This window comes from Dermacentor variabilis, chromosome 6 (genome assembly GCF_050947875.1).
Source record: "Dermacentor variabilis isolate Ectoservices chromosome 6, ASM5094787v1, whole genome shotgun sequence".
Lineage (NCBI taxonomy): Eukaryota > Metazoa > Arthropoda > Arachnida > Ixodida > Ixodidae > Dermacentor > Dermacentor variabilis.
In genome coordinates, this window is record NC_134573.1 from 157,375,224 (window position 1) to 157,399,606 (window position 24,383).

The 24,383-nt window shown below is 41.8% G+C and overlaps 1 protein-coding gene across 2 annotated transcripts in view; it reads left to right on the forward strand.

Moving 5' to 3' along the window:
* Nucleotides 1-22,296, forward strand: part of LOC142585542 (acylamino-acid-releasing enzyme-like) — a 47,987-nt gene extending 25,691 nt beyond the window's left edge. For both annotated transcript variants that reach the window (XM_075696365.1, XM_075696366.1), the window contains 16 exons: nt 2,371-2,411; nt 3,709-3,830; nt 6,156-6,213; nt 6,650-6,750; nt 9,631-9,682; nt 9,767-9,855; nt 11,565-11,685; nt 12,425-12,496; nt 14,428-14,508; nt 15,363-15,451; nt 15,634-15,744; nt 16,775-16,823; nt 16,930-16,957; nt 18,067-18,175; nt 19,674-19,780; nt 21,938-22,296. In XM_075696365.1, coding sequence (XP_075552480.1) covers nt 2,371-2,411; nt 3,709-3,830; nt 6,156-6,213; nt 6,650-6,750; nt 9,631-9,682; nt 9,767-9,855; nt 11,565-11,685; nt 12,425-12,496; nt 14,428-14,508; nt 15,363-15,451; nt 15,634-15,744; nt 16,775-16,823; nt 16,930-16,957; nt 18,067-18,175; nt 19,674-19,780; nt 21,938-22,037 — 1,330 coding nt within the window. In that variant the 3' untranslated portion in view covers nt 22,038-22,296. The remainder of the gene's footprint in view (nt 1-2,370; nt 2,412-3,708; nt 3,831-6,155; nt 6,214-6,649; nt 6,751-9,630; nt 9,683-9,766; nt 9,856-11,564; nt 11,686-12,424; nt 12,497-14,427; nt 14,509-15,362; nt 15,452-15,633; nt 15,745-16,774; nt 16,824-16,929; nt 16,958-18,066; nt 18,176-19,673; nt 19,781-21,937) is intronic.
* Nucleotides 22,297-24,383: the final 2,087 nt, after the last annotated feature.

A 24,383-nucleotide genomic window follows, 5' to 3' on the forward strand; every position in this document is an offset into this window, starting at 1 on the left:
TGATTGATACTGTCTCGTTTGTTATGTTTTCCCGGCTCTTGCAGTCTGAAGCATCAGTCCTGTTTAGTTCTCATAGAGTTGTGTGTATTAGATTCCTGTTTCTTATGTTTCCCTTTTTGGTTGTTCCGTCCAATAACTATGACAGCACACCACCAACACTTACATTAATCGTCGCTGTTGTGACCTTCAATACCTTGCATTTTTACATTAGTGTACATGGCTATGCAGCAACCGAAATGAAGCTGCGAGTGCTTGGAAGGAGCTGTTACAGTGAAACCTCGTTAAACCATAGCTCGGAAAAAGTATGTCCTAAGCGGCAGTACTGCTTAACCGAAATAGCATGAGATCGCCCACTTACCTGTCAAAAACGAAACTCTGAGAGAGTGCAATGAAAGGGCAAAAACATGCAGTATTTATTCACTTCGCGAAACAAAAGTGTTATTTTCGCTTGATGCCGCGGCAGCCTAGTAGAGACGACAGCGGCCTCAAACTTACTAAAGCTGCGAGCCAGCTTTTCAGCCAGCCCCCTCTTCTCAGCAAACACTCGCATGGCAGATTCCTTGTTGGCATTGCAAATTCTTGTGTGCACAGGCACGGTAGTGCTGCAGAAGTCGCGGGGTGCCTTTTTCATTGCGGGTTGCTGTTCTTGTCACGACGATTGCATTCATGAGGCTGACGTAACACGCATCTTTTGCCACTGTCGGGCCTGAATCGCCCGTGTTGTCGCTTTCCGTGTCGTCCTCATCACTGTTGTTAGGCGACACTACGGCAACAATAGAGGCAACAATGGTGAAAAGTCAAACCTCATAGCCGACATCTCTTCACAGTTGCTGCAGCACTGCCAACCAACTTTGCATTCCAAATGCCACACACCGTAGTCAACAGCAGATCCCTGTCGCATGCCAGCGCCGACTTCTTCGTGTCACGTTCGATAGCACGAACAATGTCCAATTTTTCTTCTATGCTGAGCACCCAGCGTTTTTTATCCGAGCTTCGGCATGACGCGAGTCCTAGCTTGCACGATGCCACAATGTTGTCTGGCAGCGCTGAAATGATGTTGATGTGGCTTCATGCGCAAACGCACAGAGTGCTTGGAGGCCGTTGTTCTGATTTCTGAGGCTTGTTGTTCTGCCAGGCCGCCCGATGGAGACGATGCACTGCCGTGATTGCGTGATGAAAATTGGAAACGCTATGTGTTAACCGATACATACGCAATAAGCTGGTATGGTTTATCCAGATACAATACGCATTATGTTCAGTGGCCACTGAGTCGGGGATTTGACTTTACTATTTTTAAAACAATACTACTGTATAAGCTGGTATGATTCGACGAGGTTTTACTGTATTGTAGAACATTTGACACAAGCACCGGATGGAAATCACAAGCTCCATTTAGTGTGATTCAGATATACGACACCTCCAAAAAAAGTGTTTAGTGCTTAATCGAACTAACCAGCAGTAACGATGAGCTTTGTTTAGCGGGTTTCAAATAGTTAGTTTGCTTTGTGGGATGCGCGACTCTCGCGCGTCCCCAGATATCTTGTTTTCCCCCATCTCCTGCAATCCCGCTTCGCCGCGTGGCCTGCGTGACGCCCGCGGCGGTCGATGTGGTTGAAGCGCAGCGCGAGAGATGGCGCAAGTGTTGCGCTGCTAACGCCGCCGAGAGACAAGGCGCTTCCTCTTTGGGACGGGACAGCAAGCGGGACGGACGTGCCGTGCCGCGCGTGCGCCGACCCATGCTTCTGCGAGACCGTCTCGCATGGCCGCCTTGGAATGCGCCACCGTTCGCGTGAGAGTACGCGCGAACGACCAGGCGTTGGGATCCAGCATGGGGCGAACATATTCGCTCGCTATGCGGTCGCGGTGAGTCGAACTTCTAGATTTGTCGCGCGCCCATCGGCATGTTTTGTGGATAGCAACTCGGCTAGCAGGCATTGATCTATGAAAGGTGCAATAAATGCCCTTGTGATTGTTTGCACTACTGTGTTGTCGTTCCTTTGTCCCAAGAGCACGGGAGGAGAGAACCCACAGCTTTTTATTCAACTTCAAATAGAGTGTAGTTCATTGCTTTGTCTGTAGTGCTGTCGCAAGCTTTTATTGGATACTATGTTTCCCCAAATCATCGATTTTCTTTTCTGCTCCCCTAAGAAACATATTAATGGGGCTTTAGTGTGTAGCAATTATCTGTTCATACTGGGAGGTATTTTTCCACATGGTGACCACTTCATCATTGGCTATATTGGTAGAAATTCCAGTAAGAACTATTTTCGTCAGCAGTAGAGAATTAACAGAAGTGAGTGAAAATTTGACAGCACTGCTGATGTCCTGCTGTCTTATTATAAAGTATATTTTGATGGCTTCTTTATGCAGATCTCGCTTGTATTACTACGAATTTGAGACAGACAATTACGGTAAGCACTACACATTATGTTTGATTTACTTGCTTTTCCAAGGTGTAGAACATCGTAATTGCTGTGTTGCTGGGGTGTGCGTATGCTGTATTGAAGTGCAAGCGCTTTGTAATGCCTAATGTCAAGTTACTTGCTTTTTGGTATGTTGCAAGCACAAAAAAAATGCAGTTTTTGCTAGAATGTCTCATAACCTACAGTGTAGCTGAGACCTCTATACACTGGGCTCTCCAGTGATCATGGATGTTGATGTTTGTCCCTTGCGCTTCTCGGTGCTCTGGGGGGTAGTCATAATTAGAGCTCTCCGATTTGGCTGCACTTTCAGCACTCGTTCAGTGCTGAAAGTACAGTACGGTACAGTACAGTACAGGACAGTACAGTGCATGCCACCTGCACCATCATCTTTGATTTTACTTCATGCAAAACCAGTTCAGCACAAGTTCACGGTTCTCCTGCACTTGCTACTTTGGAAGTGCAGCTGTTGTGCAATCTCTCAGTAGCAGACGACATGGCACAGAGCTAGTTGATTTACATGATGTGCAAACGTAGATATCCCCCAGTTTTGGTCTCAACAGTTACGCTAGCTGGCATAAAGATGTGAAGTTTGGTGCCTGAATGATTGTCAAGACACGTTAAGAAAGACTTCTGATGCACCAAATTGCTTTTTATAGTATGGCTTTCTCTTGGAATGTGTTTTCTGGCAAAGAAATAGCATCCACAGACGCCATTCCTTTCATGCTATGTAGTTCTATCATCATACCGATTATCGCAATAATGAAAAGAAAATACTTGCGCTTTTGCTTTGCGCTTACTTATCTAAAAGACCTAACTACCTGCAGCAGATGAAAGAGCTCGCTTGTTGCTGCATTTTTTCTCCTCAATTTGCAATGACTACGAGGCATGCAGGTGCCGTGCTATGCTTGAATGACCTGAACTCATGCAGCACTACACATGGCACTCTTGAGAACTGATCCAGAAAGTGCAACCAAATCAAAGGGGCCTTTTGGTGCTTCCATCAAGACTTTGTACCTAATGCTCATGCCAGAAAAACACACTGAAAAGCGAAGCAATCGCAGCTGAAAATGTCCGCGAAAGCGGTTTGTGAAAAGCATATTTTCAGCTCTTGCTGTGCGCATTGTGCAAGGCTTCGCAAATTTTTATTAGGCTTGCAGAATCGATCTTGACATAGGTATCCAGCCTTCAGCAGTGCATGTGGACCATGTGAAAAGTTTAAACGAGCCTGTTTGACTCATCTCAGTGATGGGCAGTGGGGCTAACATTCTTTCCGGTGGATTTTCAGTCACTATTGGCGACACGAACAAGAGCATCTGCTCACCACGGTTTAGCCCAGATGGCAACACGCTCGTGTACTTGCAGTCGGAGGTTGGAGGGCCTCACTTCCAAGCCTGCCAGCTAGTCAAGGTATTTTGCTGTCGAATTCTGCCTTATGATTACAGTGTGCCGTGGACTACACTTGAATGGAACTTGAAGGACACATAAATTTGTTTTGCTTGCCTGAAACTGTTTTGGTGAAGTAAAAAGTATTTTGTCAATATATGATTACCCTAAAAGTGTAAAGTATTGTTAGCACGATTGGAGCCTAGAAAAAAAAAAAGATAAGGGAATTTAATGCTGCATTGTTTCTTAGCATTTCTTTCTTTTTTCTCACAATGACAGCATGTGCACTTGAATGGCAGGTAAAGAAAAAAGTAACTTGGCCTACTCATTGCAGTGCTGCACTTTTTATGATTATGTGGGTAGTTCCATGCACATTGAAGTGAATTCGATGCTGAATACATTCAAGAAACTTATACTAATATTCTCTTTAACCTAAGCTCGGGATGCAAGATGATTATCCAAAGGATGTTACCGCAAGAAGAAATGGAAACTAACCAGCATAAAATGCATAGTGTGATTTATTCCAAGCTTTCATTTAGATGTGTCTTGTTTATAGAGTTAACTGTAGGTACCGTCTGTTGAGATGGGAATGCTGTCATCAAGCATGAATAATTAGGCTTCATGCTTGAAAATAGAGCATGAATACAGGACAAAGGCAGAAGAAGAGAAAACAAGATGCAAGAGGGGCTCCTATCATAGTCCTATTTTCGCACTGTATTTTACAGCATGAACTATTTTCTACTAGCCCAGCAGTCCATTCTGCTTGCAGTAAGGCTTCTTGTGAAAAGTGATGCTGGGGCCATGTTATTGAACAATTGCTTTCTTCAAATTCTTTGCTTTTCCTCAATCATGCTGAGAAGCCCATCTTAGTGAAAATAGCGGGCAATGGTGCTCACATGTCAGTGTTGAAGGGCAGAATTTCCATATACATTTTGCAACATTAATCTCCTATAATTATGGCTGAATGTGAAAAGATTAGAAACTTTATTACAAGGCCATTTGAATGATTGTATTTTTGGTTAATTGGTTAACATTGCAAGTATTATTGATTTTCCCCATCCATTAATCCCTTCTAGTTAGCGTAGTGATCAAATGTGCCCCCAGATACTCTACCTGCATTCCCTTGTGAACAGTTTCTGTGTTCATTAATTCACCCTCTACACTTTAAAAACAGTTTACACCCTCTGGGGCATGTCTCAGTACCACAACAGTAATCGTCATTTGTCTTGTTAGTGATTATTTTCCTGAAAACTCTGTGCTCACTCTGTGCTTTTTTGTAAAGAATGCTATGTCATACTGATAATGTGCATGTCGTTCATGACCTGGTAGTACCAGGCACGCAGTGTTAAAGAAAGGAAAGGCACGCAAGACAGATTACGATTATTGTTGTGGGACACAAGTATGCCCTAAAAGGTGTGAACTGTTTTCAGAGTGTACTTATAGCCACAAGATGTCAACTCCAGTTGTCATTGTCTCTTAAGATTAGGTTTAGAGAACAAAATTATGGCAAGTCACTACTATCTCAAACTATTGGAGACCAAAGATAAGAAACTGGCTGCTTCAATTATGGCATTCTCTATAATCTCATTTTCAACTGTACAGTGTTGATGACATGACAATACTAACAACAGCTGTCTAATCCAAAATGAGTTGCTCAGTAATCATTTAAACATATTGACATGCAACTTTGACTATCAGGAATGTTGCTTACAGCATGCTTCAATTATAATTAAGTCAGCAGAAGTGACTCTGACAGAGGAAATTAGTAGAATGGGCACTTTCTGCCAGTGCTGTTTTTCTGTCTTCATTTTTCAAGATACCTGAAAAGAGCTCGGAAGTGTGGCAATCTGTCCTACAGCATTGTCCCATTCACATTATGTCTTGTGAAAGTTGTCACTGAAAGTAGTGATTTCAGAACATAGCTCACGCTTGTTGAATTCAGTAAACGTTGTGAAGTATAATGGGTGTAATGATGACATAGGAATCAATAGTGTGCAATTGAGATAATTCATGGGTAGATGATATTCTAGTTGACATTAAGAGGAATGAGTGAAGAAGCAAAGCAAGTGCAGGTTTCTTTCATTTGTCCTTCGTTGTGTGTAGTTTGTCATAACAACTATGATAATTATTGTTATTATTCAAGGTAGCACAGACTTGGTGGTGGGATTAGGAAATTTGCAGACATAGGGTGGGTTCAGTGCATGTGGGAGAGCAGTCATGCAAGCTGTCTGGGAGAAGCTCTCATCCTGCACTGGGCTTAAATAAGGTGATATGATCATAATTATGATGAAATGTCTGATTTATGGGCCCTGCAAGTGCATGGCTAATGTCATGCCTAATTGATTTCAGTGCTGCTGGGAGACCAAGCAAACGTTGATCGTAGTCGACAGGGTTAGTACGCCAATAGGTGAGTGTCCAGCAGCACTGTGATAAACATTATGTCTCACTTTTTCTTTTGCAACACTTGTGTAACTTACAATTTGTATGATGTAGCCTCACACTAAACTTTTCATTAAGTGGGTTTACCACATGCTTAAGCATAAGAGACTTCAGAGCAAGATATGAGGGTTGCATATTTAATTTATTCAGTACTTTGTTAATGTCTCTTTTCTCTTCCACTGCCTTTAGCTACAGAAGCGAGATTGTTTTGGCTTTAACCAAGAAAGTTACAAATGTGAAATAATCGAGAGCCTCACTTAAGTCATCTGCTTTCAGTATCCGTGAAAAACCTAGTATGAAGCGGGATCTTATATCTGTTTGAATAACCGGAATGATACGTCACCTTTGTCTTTTTTGTTGCAAGCTCAATTTGAAATCGAAGATTAATTCTTACTTTCATGCAGGCAACGAGTTCCCTGGCCTGTACCTGGACGCACTCCCACAGAATTGCTTCATTGGTGACGGCAACACTGTAGTGCTTTCCACTTGCTGGCATAGCAAATGGGCAAGTGCCTCAAACATATTTTTTGTTCAAGCCACGGGTCGCCATTTTACTTTCTGCTAGTATTTATTTTTTACCAAATTATCACAGTTATCAAGCTGTTGCTTGGCACAAAACATGCTTACAGTACTAGAGATTTCTCTAATGTTGTCAGCCTTTCTACAACAAGAGACGTCTCATCATACTGTGTGTGTGTTGCAAATAGTGTTGTACATTCTCGAAGTTACATCAGCAGAAGTGATTACACTGTAATGTGCAGTGCAACATGCATAAATAGTGAATGCATTTGACCTGTAGTGTTAGATTCGACAGCCAATAGCTATGCTCGCTGCTATCATTCTGATTCGAGCGTTGCTCGACTTTCTAGGCACAAGATTCCCCAATTAAGAGTTCAGTTCCTAACTTGCACGTTTGGCAGTACACATCTCGTTTTTCACCTTCACAAGAATGCGACAGTATTGGGCACTGTGTGAGCATTGCACTAGATTCACACATCATTAGCGATGCTGCAAGATGAAGGGAAATTTGGAAAAACCTCTAGAGGGTCTCTGAAAGGGTTTTCCTCTACTGCTGCCTAAAACAGCGATAACCAGCTGCAAGATGTGATTTCTCACTTTGACAGCAAGATGGATGAGTATGCTAGTTGGTTAACATTCATCAGGATTGAATATCAATATATATATATATATATAATATTTTTTTTTTTATGTGTCTTCACTTGTCCGATTATTTACACAGTAGCACAAAAGTACATGGACGACGAAAGAAAAAGATGAGACACCGTGAACTAACAACTGAGTGTTTGTTGCATGGGAGCAGATGTACTGTTTACTACCTCCTACTATTAAGTCATGTAAATGATTTCCCATTTTAAACGAGAACTAAAAAACCACATTTTATCATCTGCAACCACTTGGTCAAGTCTTTTCTTTTTTTTTCCTTTTCTCCCTTCCAAATGTACATTTTCTTACGCAACACAAATAAAATTTCGTTTGGTTATGTCTCATTATCTATTTACTTTCATAATGGTGTTATAGTTCTGTAATTAGTCGAATGTAATAATAATTATTATACTTTTTACTAGCATGTCTGCAGCTTATTTGTATTAGTACTGCTGAACCTAAACCAATACTATGTTTGCTATTTTTTAAAAAATATTTTACACTATTTGTTGCAACTGTTTATATCTTTACTTATACGCTGTACAGGAGGCCCCATTGCAGCCTTTGACCTTGGGAGCTCCTCCTGTATAATATTCCCTTGTACTGTATCTTGTCTGTTAATAATAAAAGCTCATTCAGTATATATCACCGCATAAAAAGAAGGGAGAAGGAAGACGCAAACAAGATCAACTGACACCAGGTAGCTAACACTACAAAAATAACATTTCTTTCTGCACTAAGGAGACTGACAGGCAACTAACACAATCCCCATTCCAAATCTCTGCAGCTTCTACTATTTCTCTGGTGAGCTGGTCAGGGTGTCTGGCCAGTGAATGAGAGCGATTAAACTGAGGCTTGCATCTGCAGCATGTGCAATGCGCGGCTAGGTGGCGTGATGGGGTCAGTTTTTCACTGTCATACCTGTGCTCACGTAATCGCTCGTTGGTACACCTGCCCATCTGTCCCACATACTCTTTGCCACAGTCCAACGGGATGCAGTATATCACCCCTTCAACGCTAGAAACAAAGTGTTTTCGGTAGATCCTGTCACACTCACGAGGCTTGCGCATATCTGCATTTGCCCTCGCACACAAACTATACAGCTTCAGAGGGGCAGAGAATGCGATATCTACATCTACACGTTTCCCTACCTTCTTTGAGATTGTGACTAATCTCGTGTAGGTAGGGCAAGACGTTTAATTTCCTTTTTACATGCGTCACCTGGTCGGTGGCATTGCAAATCTCGTTCTTGCTCTCCTTTAGAATTCTGCCTGCCACGGCGGTCAATACCTGCAACGGGTAACCAGCGTCTAAGAGACATGAGACCATGTGCTTCTGCGCTACTGTGTAAATAACGCCATACCAACTAGCCCTCCAATCTGTCCTTTATGTCCGATTACTTTCATGCGTATATAGGCAGAGTTGTCTCAGTGAAGTTTTTCATTTGCAAGTAGGCGGTTATCCTGCGGTTCCACCGCCTGTAGTATTTCTTGTTGCACTTTAGTGTATACATGATGAATCTCACTTTGACCTAGTTGTTGAGTTTAAGCGATGTGTAGCAAGCAATTCAATTTGCATGGATGGGCCTCAATGCCATCTACTTGGCTGAAATTTCCTGTGCACTTCATTGAGAACGTTAAGAAGACAAAGAGGACTAACAGAAAGGTGAAAGCTTGGTGATGAGTAGTGGGCAAACAAGGAAAACCCCAGACCAGAACCAACATTTCAATAAAAGCCAGAGTTCCAGCCTGAGGATGCCTTTGTTCGTTAAACTAAAAAAAAGAAAAGATGTGAAGACTGGCACTCTTATGCAAACCATTCTGACAGGAAATGCTAATTTCTATTTATGATGCTTGTGTTTGTTCTAACGTCTTCCTGCTGACTAGCTTTACAAGTTCAGCTTAAGGTAGTACGTAAGCATCATAGAAACGAGTGTAGGTGTCGAGGAAGCTGTTATGATTTTGAAGGTGGAGCTCTTGGCCCGTACTCCAAGCTGCGTCGAACGCGATCTGAAGGAATGGGATTTTTTTTCTTTTCTGGTGTCCCTCTCTTTTGTGATATTTGTCAGCCTTGTGCACTGTTTAAAACAAGGCAAGAAGTGCCCATAGCCGTTGCTTTAGAAAATGATGTTTTGCGGCTACAGAAGGTTGATACAAGTGCAATTGAGATATTCTGTTGCAGTTAGATGTCTCTCCTGAGGTTTGCTTTATTTTCCATTTAGGAGGTTATTGGCATCAACCTCACATACAGCAGCATCACAAAGCTCAGCAAAGGTAGGTGCCACTGATTCTCTTCTGTGGAACTTGCAATTTTTATTGTCCTAAGTATATTTGAAAGCTGTGCTCTATCATATGCAGATGAAACTGTTGGCTGCTGGCAAGTTCTGACTGTGAAGGAAAACTTCGTTGTTGCTTGTCTCTCTGCTCTCAACTCTACACCCCATGTGGTGAGTTAAATTGTTCTGCCAGGTTAATTAGAAAGATGACATTGGTAATAATAATAATAATAATTTTATTCGCATCAAACACGCATGGTGCTGGAGACCAGTAGAAAAAGCTGCCGACATAGACTGCTTGACGAAGCCACAGGCACCCACAAATGTGTTCCATTTTCCTTATTTTAATTGTTTTGTGTGACCATACTTGCATGGTAGTGACATAGCCAGAAACTTTTTTCGGGGGTCTTGTGCCTTGCTGCTACGCAGGTCACTTCAAGCCTCTTGGCTATGCCCTTGTTGCACAGTCGGCAGTGTGAAATGTAGTAACTGACATTTAGTAGTAGCTGAAGAGCGATGTGCATTAAGCTCCTTTTGTGTGACTAAAGAAAGAAGAAAAAGCCAGCATCTATTTCATGGTACATAAACTATTGTGGTCATGCAGCTCATTACCTGACATTATTGTGGCATTGCTATCTTGGAATATGACAGAATATCAGCATGTAACAAATAATATGCTTGTAACAAATATATGCTTGTAGCAGATATGGTGTACGTATAGCAAACATATTTTTGTGTTAGGCTGCAGCTTAGTTATGACGTTCGACTGTGCTTTGTTTGATCACTGTGCTTGCTTGGCTGTGCTGGCATGGGCTAAACAAAGAACCACACACCCACTAAAACTCTGCACATTCATCTTTTAGAACACTCCAACTACTTACTTCCTTCTGCGAGTTGCCACAGTCAACTAAAGAAATCTCAGAATAATGGATTGCAATGGGCATTTCAAACATGGAGTCGTACACATCCAGGCCTCTCTCTAGGTGCTTGGATTTATTTACTTTGTAAGAACTGTGTGTAATCGTAAACGAACTCCCCATTACCTGATCCCACCAGAAAAATTCTTCAGTATGTACCTTGTTGTTATAGCCATGCAACCTTTGTGTGTCCGGGATTTCTCCAAAGTGCAACAAAGCCAATTTCTGAGTAACTAGCTTGTTAACAGGCTCTAAGTTCAAATGCTATTTATTGGCTACAGGTAGCCGAACATTTTGCAAACTTCTTGATGTGAAGATTCAAGCACGAATTAAGACGTGTTAACACTTATTTTCATTAGGATAATTAGAGTTCCTCGGGCAACATGGGCTCTTTGTCACTATTCCTTAGAGACACCTCATAAGTAACATCAGTATCCTTCGAATCGTAGTGCATTACAAGTTCTTGAATTTCGGCATCATTCAAAGAACAGTCTTTTTGCACCAGTCAGTTGTGCCTGAAAATGAGAGATGCGAGCAACACTGACAGTTAAGCTTTGTCTTGCCATCTGTTGTAATTTTAGTTTAATCAGATTCCTAGTTGATGGTGCAACCGGTCTTAAAGGGTTAACTTCAATTGATGTGCCTCTGGTCACGTGTTTAAGTGGCACCAATCCTTGATCTGTGGCCGCCATCTGCTTCTAATTTGTTGCTAGAAACCAGTTCAACTTTCACTCACGAGATAGCCCGCCATAATTTTATAACATAACATCCAGCAGGAAGAACATGGCGAAATTTTATTTCTGTGGAGGAACTGTGAGAGTGTAAATAGAAGGCTGTGCTGGTCATTTATGAAAGGCAGTGGTTGTAACTGTCAGCAACTTTATTGGTGGAATGCCTTGATGCGAGTAATATTTTTTTGTTATTCTATATGTAGGCTTATTGTTACTTCATTTTTCTGCTCAGGTTGTGGGTGCACTCACAGAAAATAATGATGTGAAAACATGGATACCCGTCGAACCAGACGACAACAAGGTGTCTGGTATTAGCTGGTACATCCTGCAGTTCTCACCACCAGATGAGTCAAGTGAGCTATACATTACGCTTATCTTTATCCTTGAACTGAAGATCGATCTAGGTTCTTCTGCACTGGCTAGTTGGACTTTCCCCAACTATACATTGTCGTACCTTAGGATTCAAACTTTTGTAAGCAAGGCTCTTTTGCTGTGTATAAGTATTACCAGTATTACGATTTCTTATTAAATGCCCTTATAATGTTTTTGGCATTGCTCGCATTCATTCATTTAGTAGTTCTGCCTTCTCTTATTTTCGCACCATAAACGTTAACAGTTTTGTCGGCACACTTTTGAGAGTGAATGTGCTAGTGTCTGCTGTGCACTCAAAAGCCTGAGGTTGCCTATTACAGAGTTCAGTCGCTTATCGCAATCCAACCCACACTATTGTGCATGTCAACGACAAGCACTGTGGTATCGCCTACATTTTTGGGTTAATTCAACAGAGCTTCTTGTTGGACATGTTAGTTGATACTTGAGGAAGCCAGTTTAGCGCAAGCAAGATGAACACATTAAACAGAAGACAGTACAGCACGGGCGCTACCATCCCGTGCTGCACTGTCTTCTGTTCTGTGTGCGTCTTTTTTGTGCTGTGATGACTTCCTCACTTGATTTATTTTCGGACTGTAAGACTGCAAGTTTATTGAAGTTAATGTGCACCTTTCGTGCGTTATACCAGAACAATTTATTGGCTGCAATATTGAGTGACACTGACAGCAGGTCATTGTCATCTTTTTTCTGCTTTGAATGCAGATATGATATTTGAAGCTACCCTAGTGACGCCAAAGAATGAGACTGACCTGCCTCTCATAGTGTGGCCCCATGGTATGTTTTTTTTTCTTTCTTTGTTGTTCTAGCTAGCAGTGAACTTGTTATATTTGTTTAAGAAACAGAAACACGTGTCTAGAATTTTCTGTTTGGTCAGAAGCTAGTTGCAGGATGGAGATTGAAATTTTTCCATGCCGACTGAAACTGGTGCACCAACAAAATTGGCCATTCAACAATAAAGGCTTGACGACAGAAAATTCTGCAAAGACCAACTTCTTGTCAGACAAACAGCTTTTCATGGTCCCATCACGTTAATTAAAAAAAAAAACTGCAGCACTTCAAAGGGACGCTAAAGTTGTCACAAGGGGTAGGCCATAATGTGGAGGTGGGCATGACGTCATGAACAGTCATGCTGTTTTGTGCTGCTTCCCTGTTCACAGGGCTCTGCGGCTGTGGTGCGGAGGTTGAAGGACGTCAATGTTTCAAACGGTTTTAGCTGCCTATACTCTCAGCACTGAGTATATGCACGTAGGTATGCTGTAGTGAGTGAAATGAAAACCAGTCACTTTGTCGCAGAGTTTCGACATGTCAGCAGGTGTTTGTACTACTGAAAACAGTCCTTGTGAAGTGAACAAGGTCACTGAGCACCTGTGAAGGCAGCGAAAATTTCAGTGCTGTGACAGGTTGCTAGACTACTTGGCAAGATCCCCCGCTGTCTCCCCCGCAAAGAGGGAATGTTCTGCATTAGCCCAAAAAAACGTCTTCCGTCCCCTGCCAATGTCTTTGTCAGCCTCTTGGCCCTGGAAAGGCGTGACGCCGCCATCATGTGATGCGCACTCCCGCTGCGAAGATAAGGATTTCTCCACATTGTGAACACTGCTCTAAGAGCAACACTAAATTAGTTTAGGCTGGTAAAGTATTCTTCAAATAGTACACTGTTTGAATTAATTTGGCAGAAAACGGTTGATTATTAATGAAAAAAGAAATGAAGCCCAGATTCTCCCTCAACTTCGTGCCAAATCCTCCCTAACGATACATCAATGTGGTGTCACAATTTTCAGCGTATCTCCTCATATTTCGTCTACTTTGGTGCAGAGAAAGCTTTCAAAGCTTACTGGGTCGAGTCCTTGGTTTCCTTAGAATGCAATTTAATACTAATTCTTTACCAATCAATTTAATTTTTAATTAATAATATTATATTTAATTGTTATGGATGTCATGGTTCCCCATCTTACATTATGAATAAAAGTAATATTGCCACCTTTGAAGCTCGAAGGAAGGTAGCATGGCTAAAATTTATTTTCTGCCCCTGGAAGCGCAACTCACAGTTTATCCTTTGCCCTATCTCCAGCTGCTATCAGACCAACTAGGCGTCATCACTGCAACAAGACAACTTCAGTTTTTGCATGCAAAAATCGCTTTAAGTTTTCTTTTTTCCTCAAAACAGTTACTGTATGGAACTGTGTATTGACATATTCATGTCCGATACCACACCACTTGCAAAGGAAAAATTGTGCTTGTCGCGAACGATGATCTTTGTGTGTGTGTGTACCGCTGCATAAAACGATTAATTGAGCCCATGCTGTCGCTGTGTTAAGTTTAGTATGGCTTGATTATTTCATAGGTTTGTTATACTGCTCATATTTTCTTCTTCCGGCGAAAAAGTTCTCTTTGCTTCTAATGCAATGTACATGCACTTTGCACTGTATTTTCTTCTTCTTCTTCTTCTTCCCCTTGGAATGTCATGTATTAGACATCACAAATGTGTGAATAACTTTCGTGAAGCACTGACCTATTACAACTCTAGTCAATGAATGCTGCTTCACTGAAACATTTACTGACATTTTCAGTAAGCAACTCCAGTAAACATTTTACTGGAGTTGCTTCATATCTTTTATAAGACCTTTGATTGCTTTATTCATGGGTCTAAGCAATGGGAGCTCTGGCGTATTCTCACATTTCTTCCAACTTCTTTTTACATAATTTAGGCGGCCCTCACAGCTCCTTTCATGCTGGCTTCGACCTCTACCCCATTCTCTTCGTCAAGTGTGGATTTGCTGTGCTGCTTGGTAAGAAACCTAAGTCATTATGAAACAAATGAATGCATTTCGTGGTCAAACTGCGTCTGTAAACATTGTATCCTCTTGGCTTGCACACCTCTAGCGTAGATGACTTCATGTAAGGATTATGGTTTTGATTTGTTGAAAAAGCTTCTGCTCTCTGAACTGGTCAATATTGCCCAAATGGTCTGTCTTACCCAACTTAACTGGCTGTGAAACTAAGGGGAAGAGAGTATTATGAAGTGGGAAGGCAATGTCTGTTATTTTCTCAGGCTGCTTTGTGTAAACATCACATGGAGCACTTGGAATGTAACTAGCCAGCACAATGTAACAAATAACTCTACTTAAGAGAACACTTTAGCTTGAGTTCTCCCTATTCGAATATGTGTGGTATGCAGATATGTTTGTCTCATGCAACTGCTTGATTGCTGTGGTGTTTTGCTGCTGATAATTAATCAGTCAATCAATCAATCAATCAGTCAATCAATCAATTCCAGACCATGGTCACATTCAATTAGGGGTGGAATGCAAAAACGCTTGTGCGCTTAGGCCTAGGTGTACATAAAAAAAAAAGTGGTCGGAATTCATTTGGAGCCCTCAATTGCAGTGTCGTTCATGATCTGTATGTTGCTCTGGGATGTGAACTTCCGTAATTTGATTTTTGCGGCTTTGTACTATAGGTTTTTGTTATATAGTGACACTCATTAGGTTCAAAATCCCATCATTGCATGGATTTAATTTACTGGAATGCTATTGCTCAACCAAAGATAAAATGGTGGTAAATGGTGGCCATTTGGCCACAAGGCTGGCCATCTCAATCGGGTGATGGTTATGGCATCATTACATTTCCTTCTCTTTTACAGTGAATTACAGAGGATCCAAGGGATTTGGAGAGGACAATCTCCACTCGCTATTGGGAAAGATTGGTCAGCAAGACGTATTTGATGTTCAGGTAACTTTAGAGTCTACCACTCAGCTCCTTTCACCATGTGATTTGCGACGTGAAATCAACATCTTCATGATTACAAGTGACAGCACTTTTGTTAAGTGCTCAGAGACTGTTTGTGTACATGATTGAGTAAAAAAAAAACATTTCCTGGCATCATATGCATCACTTGCATTATTTTCATACAGTGCGCAGCTGAAGTGGCAGCTCAGCGAGATGAGATCAATCCAGACAAGATGATCATATTTGGCGGTTCTCACGGAGGCTTCTTGGCATGCCATGCTATTGGCCAGTTCCCGGTATGTATCACAGTGGGCTTTCTCTGTTTTCTGTACAGTTGACTTGCATTTATTCAAGCTTCTAAGGACCATAAGATTTCATTTGAATTATGCAAAATAGACTAAAACAAGATTTGAAAAAGGATTAATGAGTTATAACATGCATCGTTAAACACACAGCCACTTTCAAACACTTATATGACTTTCGTGGTTATACAAATATATGAATGACCTGGTTGTTCCTGCGGCAACCTTTTGTGGTGTGGCTTTATGGTGGCACCTTGAATATCGGCAGCCCGGGCATCAACCAGCAGCCTGGATGTCAAACGTAGGCTTATTTCACCTGTTCATGCCATACGAATGTCCTATGCACAGCGATTTTGTGCTTACTTATTTTGCCCTGGAAAGCAGAAAAGTTTGACTTAACTGATTTTGATGTGAATGCACTTTGCCAGTTCAAAATTATCATGTTGCCTTCCACAAATTAACGGTTTTCTTGTACTAGCAGTTTCTGCAATCATGTTCAACCCCACTTCATTTCATCTATGTATCAAAACTACTGTTATGAGAGCTTATTATTATTATTATTACATGTTAGTATTAATCATGGGTTACACCTTAATTGCCTTGTGCTTTCATAAGCAGCATGCAAGGTTACAAATTTGCTTGCACGTCAGTGTTGCACCCTGCTGTATGCCACTGGGGGCACAGACCTTGTCAAGCCATTAGTCAAGATGTCTTTTTTTGTCTGTGCTGCTGACATCGTGTAATGAATGGAACAAAATCTGCCTACAAAATTTGTAAGTTTGTTTGGACAACCAAAATTTCAAATTATCCTAGTTCGAATTATGTATCACAATTCAACATGTATGCAATATAGTGGCTAGCACTGCCACAATCGCATGTGTTTTCTCCTACAGATTAGCAAGACACACAGTGGCCTCAGGCTAAACAATAACAGCTGCTTACTCTCGTGCTTGCCGAGAAGTTGCAGAATGCATTGAACTCTAAATGTTGGCATCTAAGACTGCACTCTTCATTTTCTTTGCAGAGCTTTTATAGGGCATGTGCAGTTCGAAATCCTGTCGTGGACCTTTCATGTAAGTTCAGGATCAATCTGGTATTATGAAATTGAAGCCCATTAACTGTGTTGCGTGCGCATGCATGTATGGTTGATGCATTGCCTTTTTTTTTTTTCTATTACAGCCATGGATGGAACTGACATTCCCGACTGGTGAGTGGATTTTGTAGTGGTCTATCAGTGGTGTACCATAAACCTTGGCAATAGATTTTTACAAGCATCAACTAGTTACACTGTTGGTTTGTAGCAAGTGTGGCAGATTGACCTTTGTCGGAGCACTCTTTTTGTACCCGATTTAGCTAACTAGCTCTCTTATGACAGGTTCCATTATAGTGCTGCAAATTCATCTTATACATTTCGTATCATAAGGTAAATGCATTTTGTACAACATCTTCCTCATTTGTTTCATTCTGTGGAAACCAAGAAACATTGGCTCATTGAGACTGTTTTTTTGATCAACATACAATATTCAGATGTGGAAGAGGACCACATGCCGTTATGAGCTTTTTCATTAGAACATATAAACTGTTAAGGGAGAGAGGAAAAAGATAAACATGCTGAGCTTTGTGCATTATTTTTACCTGCAAATGCCAAGTTGGCCATTGAAGGGCAGAGTTTCGTAAGGCAGGAAATTGTAGCAATAGGAAGTAGTCAGACATGGATATAATGGAGTAAATATGAAATTCAGGAATTTTTTTTTCAACGATATCAGTGTGTATGTTTATAATAATATTCAGTTATAACAAAGCTATTTCTGTGCCGCATGTGGCTTCAGTTATGACGATTTCACTGCAGCAGACAATCAGTGTCCCCAATGAGTTTCCTTCAAAATTTACTGGAAGGAACTCTGGCACTTGTGTCTATGGGAGTTGCAAGTGTGGTAGTTTTTACTGCATGGGAATGATGATTAGTACATGGATTTGCCTGAACTCTTGTCTTTGTAGCTTCAGACGGCTCTGTGACTTTGCAAGTTGTTCACGTTCAATATAATATTGCAACTTGCAATAATTCTGCATATGCGAAGACTCTCGTCACCTTCTGAGTCTAGGAGTGTAGGATTGCTTACAAATTTAGGCTGATAAAGGCACTTGAAGAGCAGCAAATGAAACCACAAGACCATTTGAAACCACCAGCACAAAGATTGCACAAATCCACGCGCTACTCATTCCCACGGTAGCTGAATTATTGCAGCGCCAGAGTTCGCGTCAGTAATCCTAGTAGATCAACACTATCTCTTTACATGTTGTTGACAACATTTGCAGGCGTTGCGTTGAGAGTGCCGCGATTCCAGACTACACAACAAGTTGTGTGCCGGAGCCCAAGCAGCTGGAGCAGATGTGGAACAAGTCCCCCATGAAGTTTGTCAAAAACGTAAGCATTGTTCTTGAAGATTTCTGGAGAGCTTTCGCAGGTATAACACCAGGATATTGTGCCTTGACATCACCATGACCAATCCAGTTAGGTTAACTGTGGAACAAAGTCCTATTCCCTATCAGTTTTTCAGTTACCAATGTAATTGGGCACCAACCGTGCCCAATCGGTATTTGAGAATTTCTTGATGTTACTGCTCAACCTCATTTTATACCGGCCTGCAACTGTACTATACTTCTCTCCTCAATATTCACTGTTACTTGAATTCATAAAGGTCCACACCAGCAATCTGTCATACGCACTAAACGTTTTGCAAGTGTGTGTGTCTTTAAATCCAATTCTGACTGGAATATCACCGACTAGCTTTGAGCTACTACAGTATTCACACCATTTCCAGTCCTTCAAGATTACACATACCACCTTCTACTGTCTAATCCTGGCCTGCTCTAAACAACATGTGCAGTCTCTACTTTTTTGATACTACTCTTATTTATGCCTAGGTGATAGATATCCTCAGTATTGGCTGCATTAGCTTTGGTGCATTTTTTCATTCCTTGTACATAAAATCAATGAATCGCTCACTGTAAATAGCATTTTTTGTATGCTGCCTCAAGAACAAGGACAGAGGAGGCAAGGCACTTATAGCGTGCTTTATGACACAAAGCGTTCGCCAACTAAGGTGAAGGCAGTTTGTCAGCTTATGAAGTGATCAGGCAATGTTCTTGGCTTGAGTAAAGCTATTTCATAAAATAAACCATTTTAAGAGCAAGTAAAAGGGCACTATGCAAGAGAACAAGAGAACACAACTTAACTCGTTAGGAAACTCGATATTGCATTGGTCTTGTGGTAAATTAAAAGAATATCTAATCATTTTTACTAAGCTGAAACAAATTTATAAACATTTTAAGTCCAACTTCTGCATTTGCACTGCATGTCTGGTATCTTTGGCTCAGCATGAGCCATAGTATTTCTGTTTGATTTTACCTTTTGTAGCTTGTGCTGTTCGGGCATGCATACTTTGACAAGTTGCCTGTGAACTTTGTTTATTGGCATCTAATTTTGCTTGAGCTCTGCCATTCCATGTGTCCGCGATTTTCCTGCTGGGTGACGCAGTTTCTGCAAAATTTTTCTTCACAGTGGAATAGCTAGCCCGGGATAAAATTTGATACTGACGAAAACCCTTCGTTAGATTGTAGTATGTGTTTACCTAATTTAAGCTCTGTTATTCAGAAATCAAGATGCTTTAGGGACAGATGGTGCCAAGAAAGTTATTTCCTTGTTGTTCACACGTGGCAGCTGGCTAGATTGTCCCAATTTCACATTGCATAACATGGCATCACACCGGTCTTTGCATCGCATTGGCTAGACTACATTCGTGAAGCGGTGCCAATATTATACCTAAGTAGACGTTGAGCCTATCTGAACAGGCATTCTGCTACACCCTATGGCCAGGGAGAAGCTTGCTCGTACATGACAAATACCTGCTTTCTGTCAACAGGTGCGTGTTCCAACCTTGGTCATGGTGGGCAAGAATGACCTGCGGGTGCCAATGACACAAGGCAGGAAGTTCTACAAAACACTTCTTGCCCAGGGAGTCAGTTCACAGTAAGTGTTCACTCTTGTGTGCCAGCATATAACACACCACTATTGGTTGTATTTGTGTCACAACATTCCTGTGATTCCTGGACTAATGAAGTGCGCTTGCAGGAATGTTTGAAGGTGAACAGATATTTTCTTGGAATTGTATGCACTCAGTTACTGAATTTGAATTGCAATAAGGCATAATCTACAAAACGATCAGTAATTTATCGAGAGTACTTCCTTATACCGTCTTTTGCATTTCCCAAGCTTTGAAGCAAGAGTAATTGACAGATGGCAGAAGATCGCATAGGGCAGGCATGTAAAAAATCATGAAGCATTTCGAATTGACCATATTAACAAATATGAGGCACAAAAATGCATCCCATGGCTGTTTTGAATAACTTGCATTGTGCACCCAGATTCCAAGAAAAAAGAAAAGCTGTAAAGTAGATGTCTCCACTCTTTTGAAGTACTTGCAATGACACGATATAGTATGCGGCCTCGAATTCTTTGTCAAGAACTGCAACATTTTGTTCACTTAATCAGTTCAATGTTCATCTCTACACAGCTCTCAGTAGGGTGCATGTTTTTTTGTGAGGTTTTCTGCTCGAGTAAACAGTTTAGGCAACGGCCAGTTTTGACTGAAGCAATGTACAAGGTTGCTCTTAAAGGGGTGGAGACATCAAAATTTTCGTTCATGCGTTTGTTGATTCAAACGTTGCGTCATGCTTCAGGGAGCACGATACACACATCGGGATTCATATATATCCGATAAATAATTTAATAATAGCATTATTATACCGAGCGATGTCGGTTTCGGTTTCTGGGCTCCGGGGGATGCTATGACGTCACAGAGGAGGAAACGCAACATGGCTTGGTCACGTGGCCCACAAAAAATAGTGACGTAAAACTATGCTGCGTCGTCTGCTCGCGCATACGCGTGCTCTGCCAGCAGAGGTCAACCACTGGCGATTCGAAGTGCATGTCGCGATTATTATAATTATTGCGAAGAGCGACAACAACGGTAAGAAAATATTGCGGCTTGTGAGAGTCGGTGATTCATTCCGAAGCGCCGTAAGCTTTAGCTTTGAAGTGAACCGGAAAAGGCCTAGCGACGATATCGGCGGCGCCGAACGATCAGAGGCGGTAAAGCTGCCGTCGATGCCAGAGCGACCACTCCTCGGTCGCTGATTGGCCGCTTCGCCGTACGGCTGCCGCACAAATGGGTCCCGGGCCCGTCCTCTCTACGGCAAGGAAATCTCGCCGTTCGCGAGCAAAACCGCCGTCGCACGGGGGCCCGCGAACGGCAAACGGCGTGCGGCGAGTTTCCATGCCGGTAACGTGGACGGGCCGGTAACGTGGAAAGGCCAAGCGAAGGAGAGTCCGCTCCGAGCTGCCGAACTACGCGACTATGCGAGGAGAGAAGCAGACAACACGAACGCCGCATATCCTGGTCCCTTTCGGAGTCGGCCGGCTAGTGTTACACTCAAACGTGTAAAGGCCCGTCCGCGGGGCAACTCGCCGCACGCAGTTTGCCGTTCGCGGGCCGGCGTGCGGCGTTCGTGTTGTCCACTTCTCTCCTCTTGAGTCCGTGTCTGCACGCCTTACCCCTTCTTTGCATTAAGAAAGGATTTCTATATGCCTGTAGCTCGGTCGTAGTGGAGGCTATGCTCGGTTGCTCGGCTCAGCAGGCTCCGTAATCGGCATTTCATCGCTACTCATCATACGTCACGTTTTTGTGCTGGTGTGCTATGACGTCAATATTTTCGTTCCTCCTCTGTGACGTAGTAACTGCCGCGCTAGCGATGGGTCTCGACTACGACAAGGAGTTTTTAATGACTCTTTGGAGCTCAATTAAAATTATTTTGAAATGTTTGCAGCGTCCAATACCTCGTTCTGGGTGTCCTTGCATACGGAAGCAGCCAACAACATGCTTTTTATAGCCTCAAAATTTGGTGTCTCAACCCCTTTAAATGATCCAGCAAGATTATTGTACTATTGTATGTTGGGCGATTTTTCTTTGATTAGTGAACTTTTCAACCATGCACTAATTTTCCAGTGTTCAAATGTTCAATCCATTCTTTCATTACATTGTGCTTCTGTGAGGAGAATATAACTTTAACGTCGTTTATTCATTGCCTCACCACCTTTTCACGTTTTTTTTTTTTTTTTCCGTTTCAGGCTGTACACGTATGATGACAACCATTCAATATCCAAAGTCAATGCAGAAGCAGACATGTTTGTGAATACTGTCCTTTGGTTCAAGAAATACATCAACTAAGTTGGATGTATCAGCAAAAAGTGCCTGTAGAGACAAGCATCTACTGTGCTGCATCGTGGAAAAAGAAAGAAAAACGTCTGTAAATTAATTTTTATTGCCAGAAAGATGTGCACATAGAATCATGTGAATCCATGCCAGGTTTTTTTTTTATACGTTTAGCCAGCACAATGTTAATGGTGTGCAGGATTGCAAGTTCTCATAAAGATGAGCGTTTTACGTTGATGTTACAAATAAAACTTTAGAAAGTTGCAATATTGCAGGTATGTTGTGCTGTATCACTTGCCTCACCATATAGATTACGTTTGCATTAACGACAACTGCTGTCACATGAAGACTGTTACACATAGGGTGGCAAAGCACGAAGTTGCACAGACAGATGGTTTATTGGGCAAAATTGTCCCATTTAATACTGACAATATTTTCAACTTCTCATTAAAAAAAAATAAAGCGAAGTTCTAAGGAACCTTAGGAAAAGTATTTGAAAGTACCAAAACACCATAATTAACTATAGTACTTTTCTTTACACGTATTAGCTTTGGCAAACACTAGGCGGGTGCTTCACGGCATCACAATTCAGCAGCTGGCTTTGTTCCTGTAATTCAGCATTCTTTTTTTTTTTATTATATGAGCAACATCATCATACTTTGCTATATGGCTACATGACATCGCCAAATAACTGTGTCATGGCATTGCGATAATTTCTATGGCTCCAGGTCCAGCGCTTCGAGAGAACCCTAGCATCAAATTAAACTATTTTGTTTCCCGACATTCACACTCGCTAACTGTGATAATACACATGAGATATGTGTTTTAAAGTTCCTACAACTTTGACAATGTGTGTCGGTACTCTTTTACAATCGAGAAAAATTCAGGGAGCTGTTGTAACAACACAGGATCTGTGGTTGTTGAATCCAACAATGTGCCCGATATTTTACAGGGTTATGATGCACAAACTTCAGCTCTGGTCCTTTAGAAAAGAACTGAAGAATTATACACAGCGACATCTTCTAGTGGGAGAAAGAAACACAGCTAGTGCTTGCTTGTACATGCAGCACTGTGGCTTTCCGTGTTGTATTCTTATTTGTTTCTCAAGGATGCCAGTGGCCCACCACTATTTCTTTTCTCTTGTACTACAAGTGTGTGCACAGAGCGACTGCAGCAACTGCATGGTGTAAAAGGTGGAAGTATGTATTATGCCTTATCTTAGTTTTTGACGCCATTAATCACAAAGGCAAGGAACACTTAACTGGGAAGAGATGGAGGAAAACATGCAGGTTCAAACCAACTACGAAACAGACGACACTCACGCCATCAAATGACATTGCGCACAGAGCCATCACCACATGGCATACAAGTTGTGGGGAAATGCAACGACTTGAAAAGGGATAATTTTTAACCACTTGTAGCTCTTTTGATGCACTGCATTACCATAAAAATTTTATGCAAGGGTGCAGCGCAACACTAACATCAACAGAAAACTTATGGGACAAGATCTTTCACTTGCAGCACAAGCCTGCTTGACAACCTATCAGCAAAAGTGGCCAATTTTCACTTTCCAACACTACTTGCACACAATGATAGATGCTGTAATGGGCACAAATAGGCATTTCTGCCTCAGAATATGGCGACCGAGTAGTGAGCTGGAGAGGTGCTTCGCTGTGGAATGCCGTAGCTGTTGTGTAAATGCAATGAATTACAATAGTTTGAGGTAGCTTCAAATGCAACACAACAGGGAAGACGATACAGAAAGTGAAAAGTGAAAGCCAGCCAGCCACTTTCCTTGTCCAACATTACTGGTCTGAGCCGAGTTCAGTGCAAACAAACTGTACTTTCCATCGTTTTTGGCACTTCACTTCCTTCAGTAACTTTCCTTCTTTTATCAAGATGGCTGATGAGCCTGTTGGGACTAGGTGGAAACCTAGTGCATTGTTGGTTCAACTACTGTACGACAGTTCCTGTGGTTTTTAACATGTGTACTTTGCACTTAAATGTTGCAACTGCTTAGAACTTGCAGTACACTGCTGTTTTATCACATCAATCAGCCTGGGCTTACTATTGCCCCAGAAGCACAAGATTGATCGAACGTTATTTGCACACAGAGCTATGGCAGTAAATCGTGCTTTGATAAATATTGCCATTATACAGTGTACGTTCAATTTCCTCAAAAAAAGCCAATTAAGTTGTTTCGAACAAAGTCCATGGCAAGCTCCTTGTGCAAGTTGTGTGCTTACTAAGAAAATATTGTCACAGCACCAGACAGTAAAGCAGTAGAGATACTGAATACAACTCATTACAGTCTATTACTGCACAGAGCTCTCCCCTCCAAAAGCATAAGGTCTCCAGAGA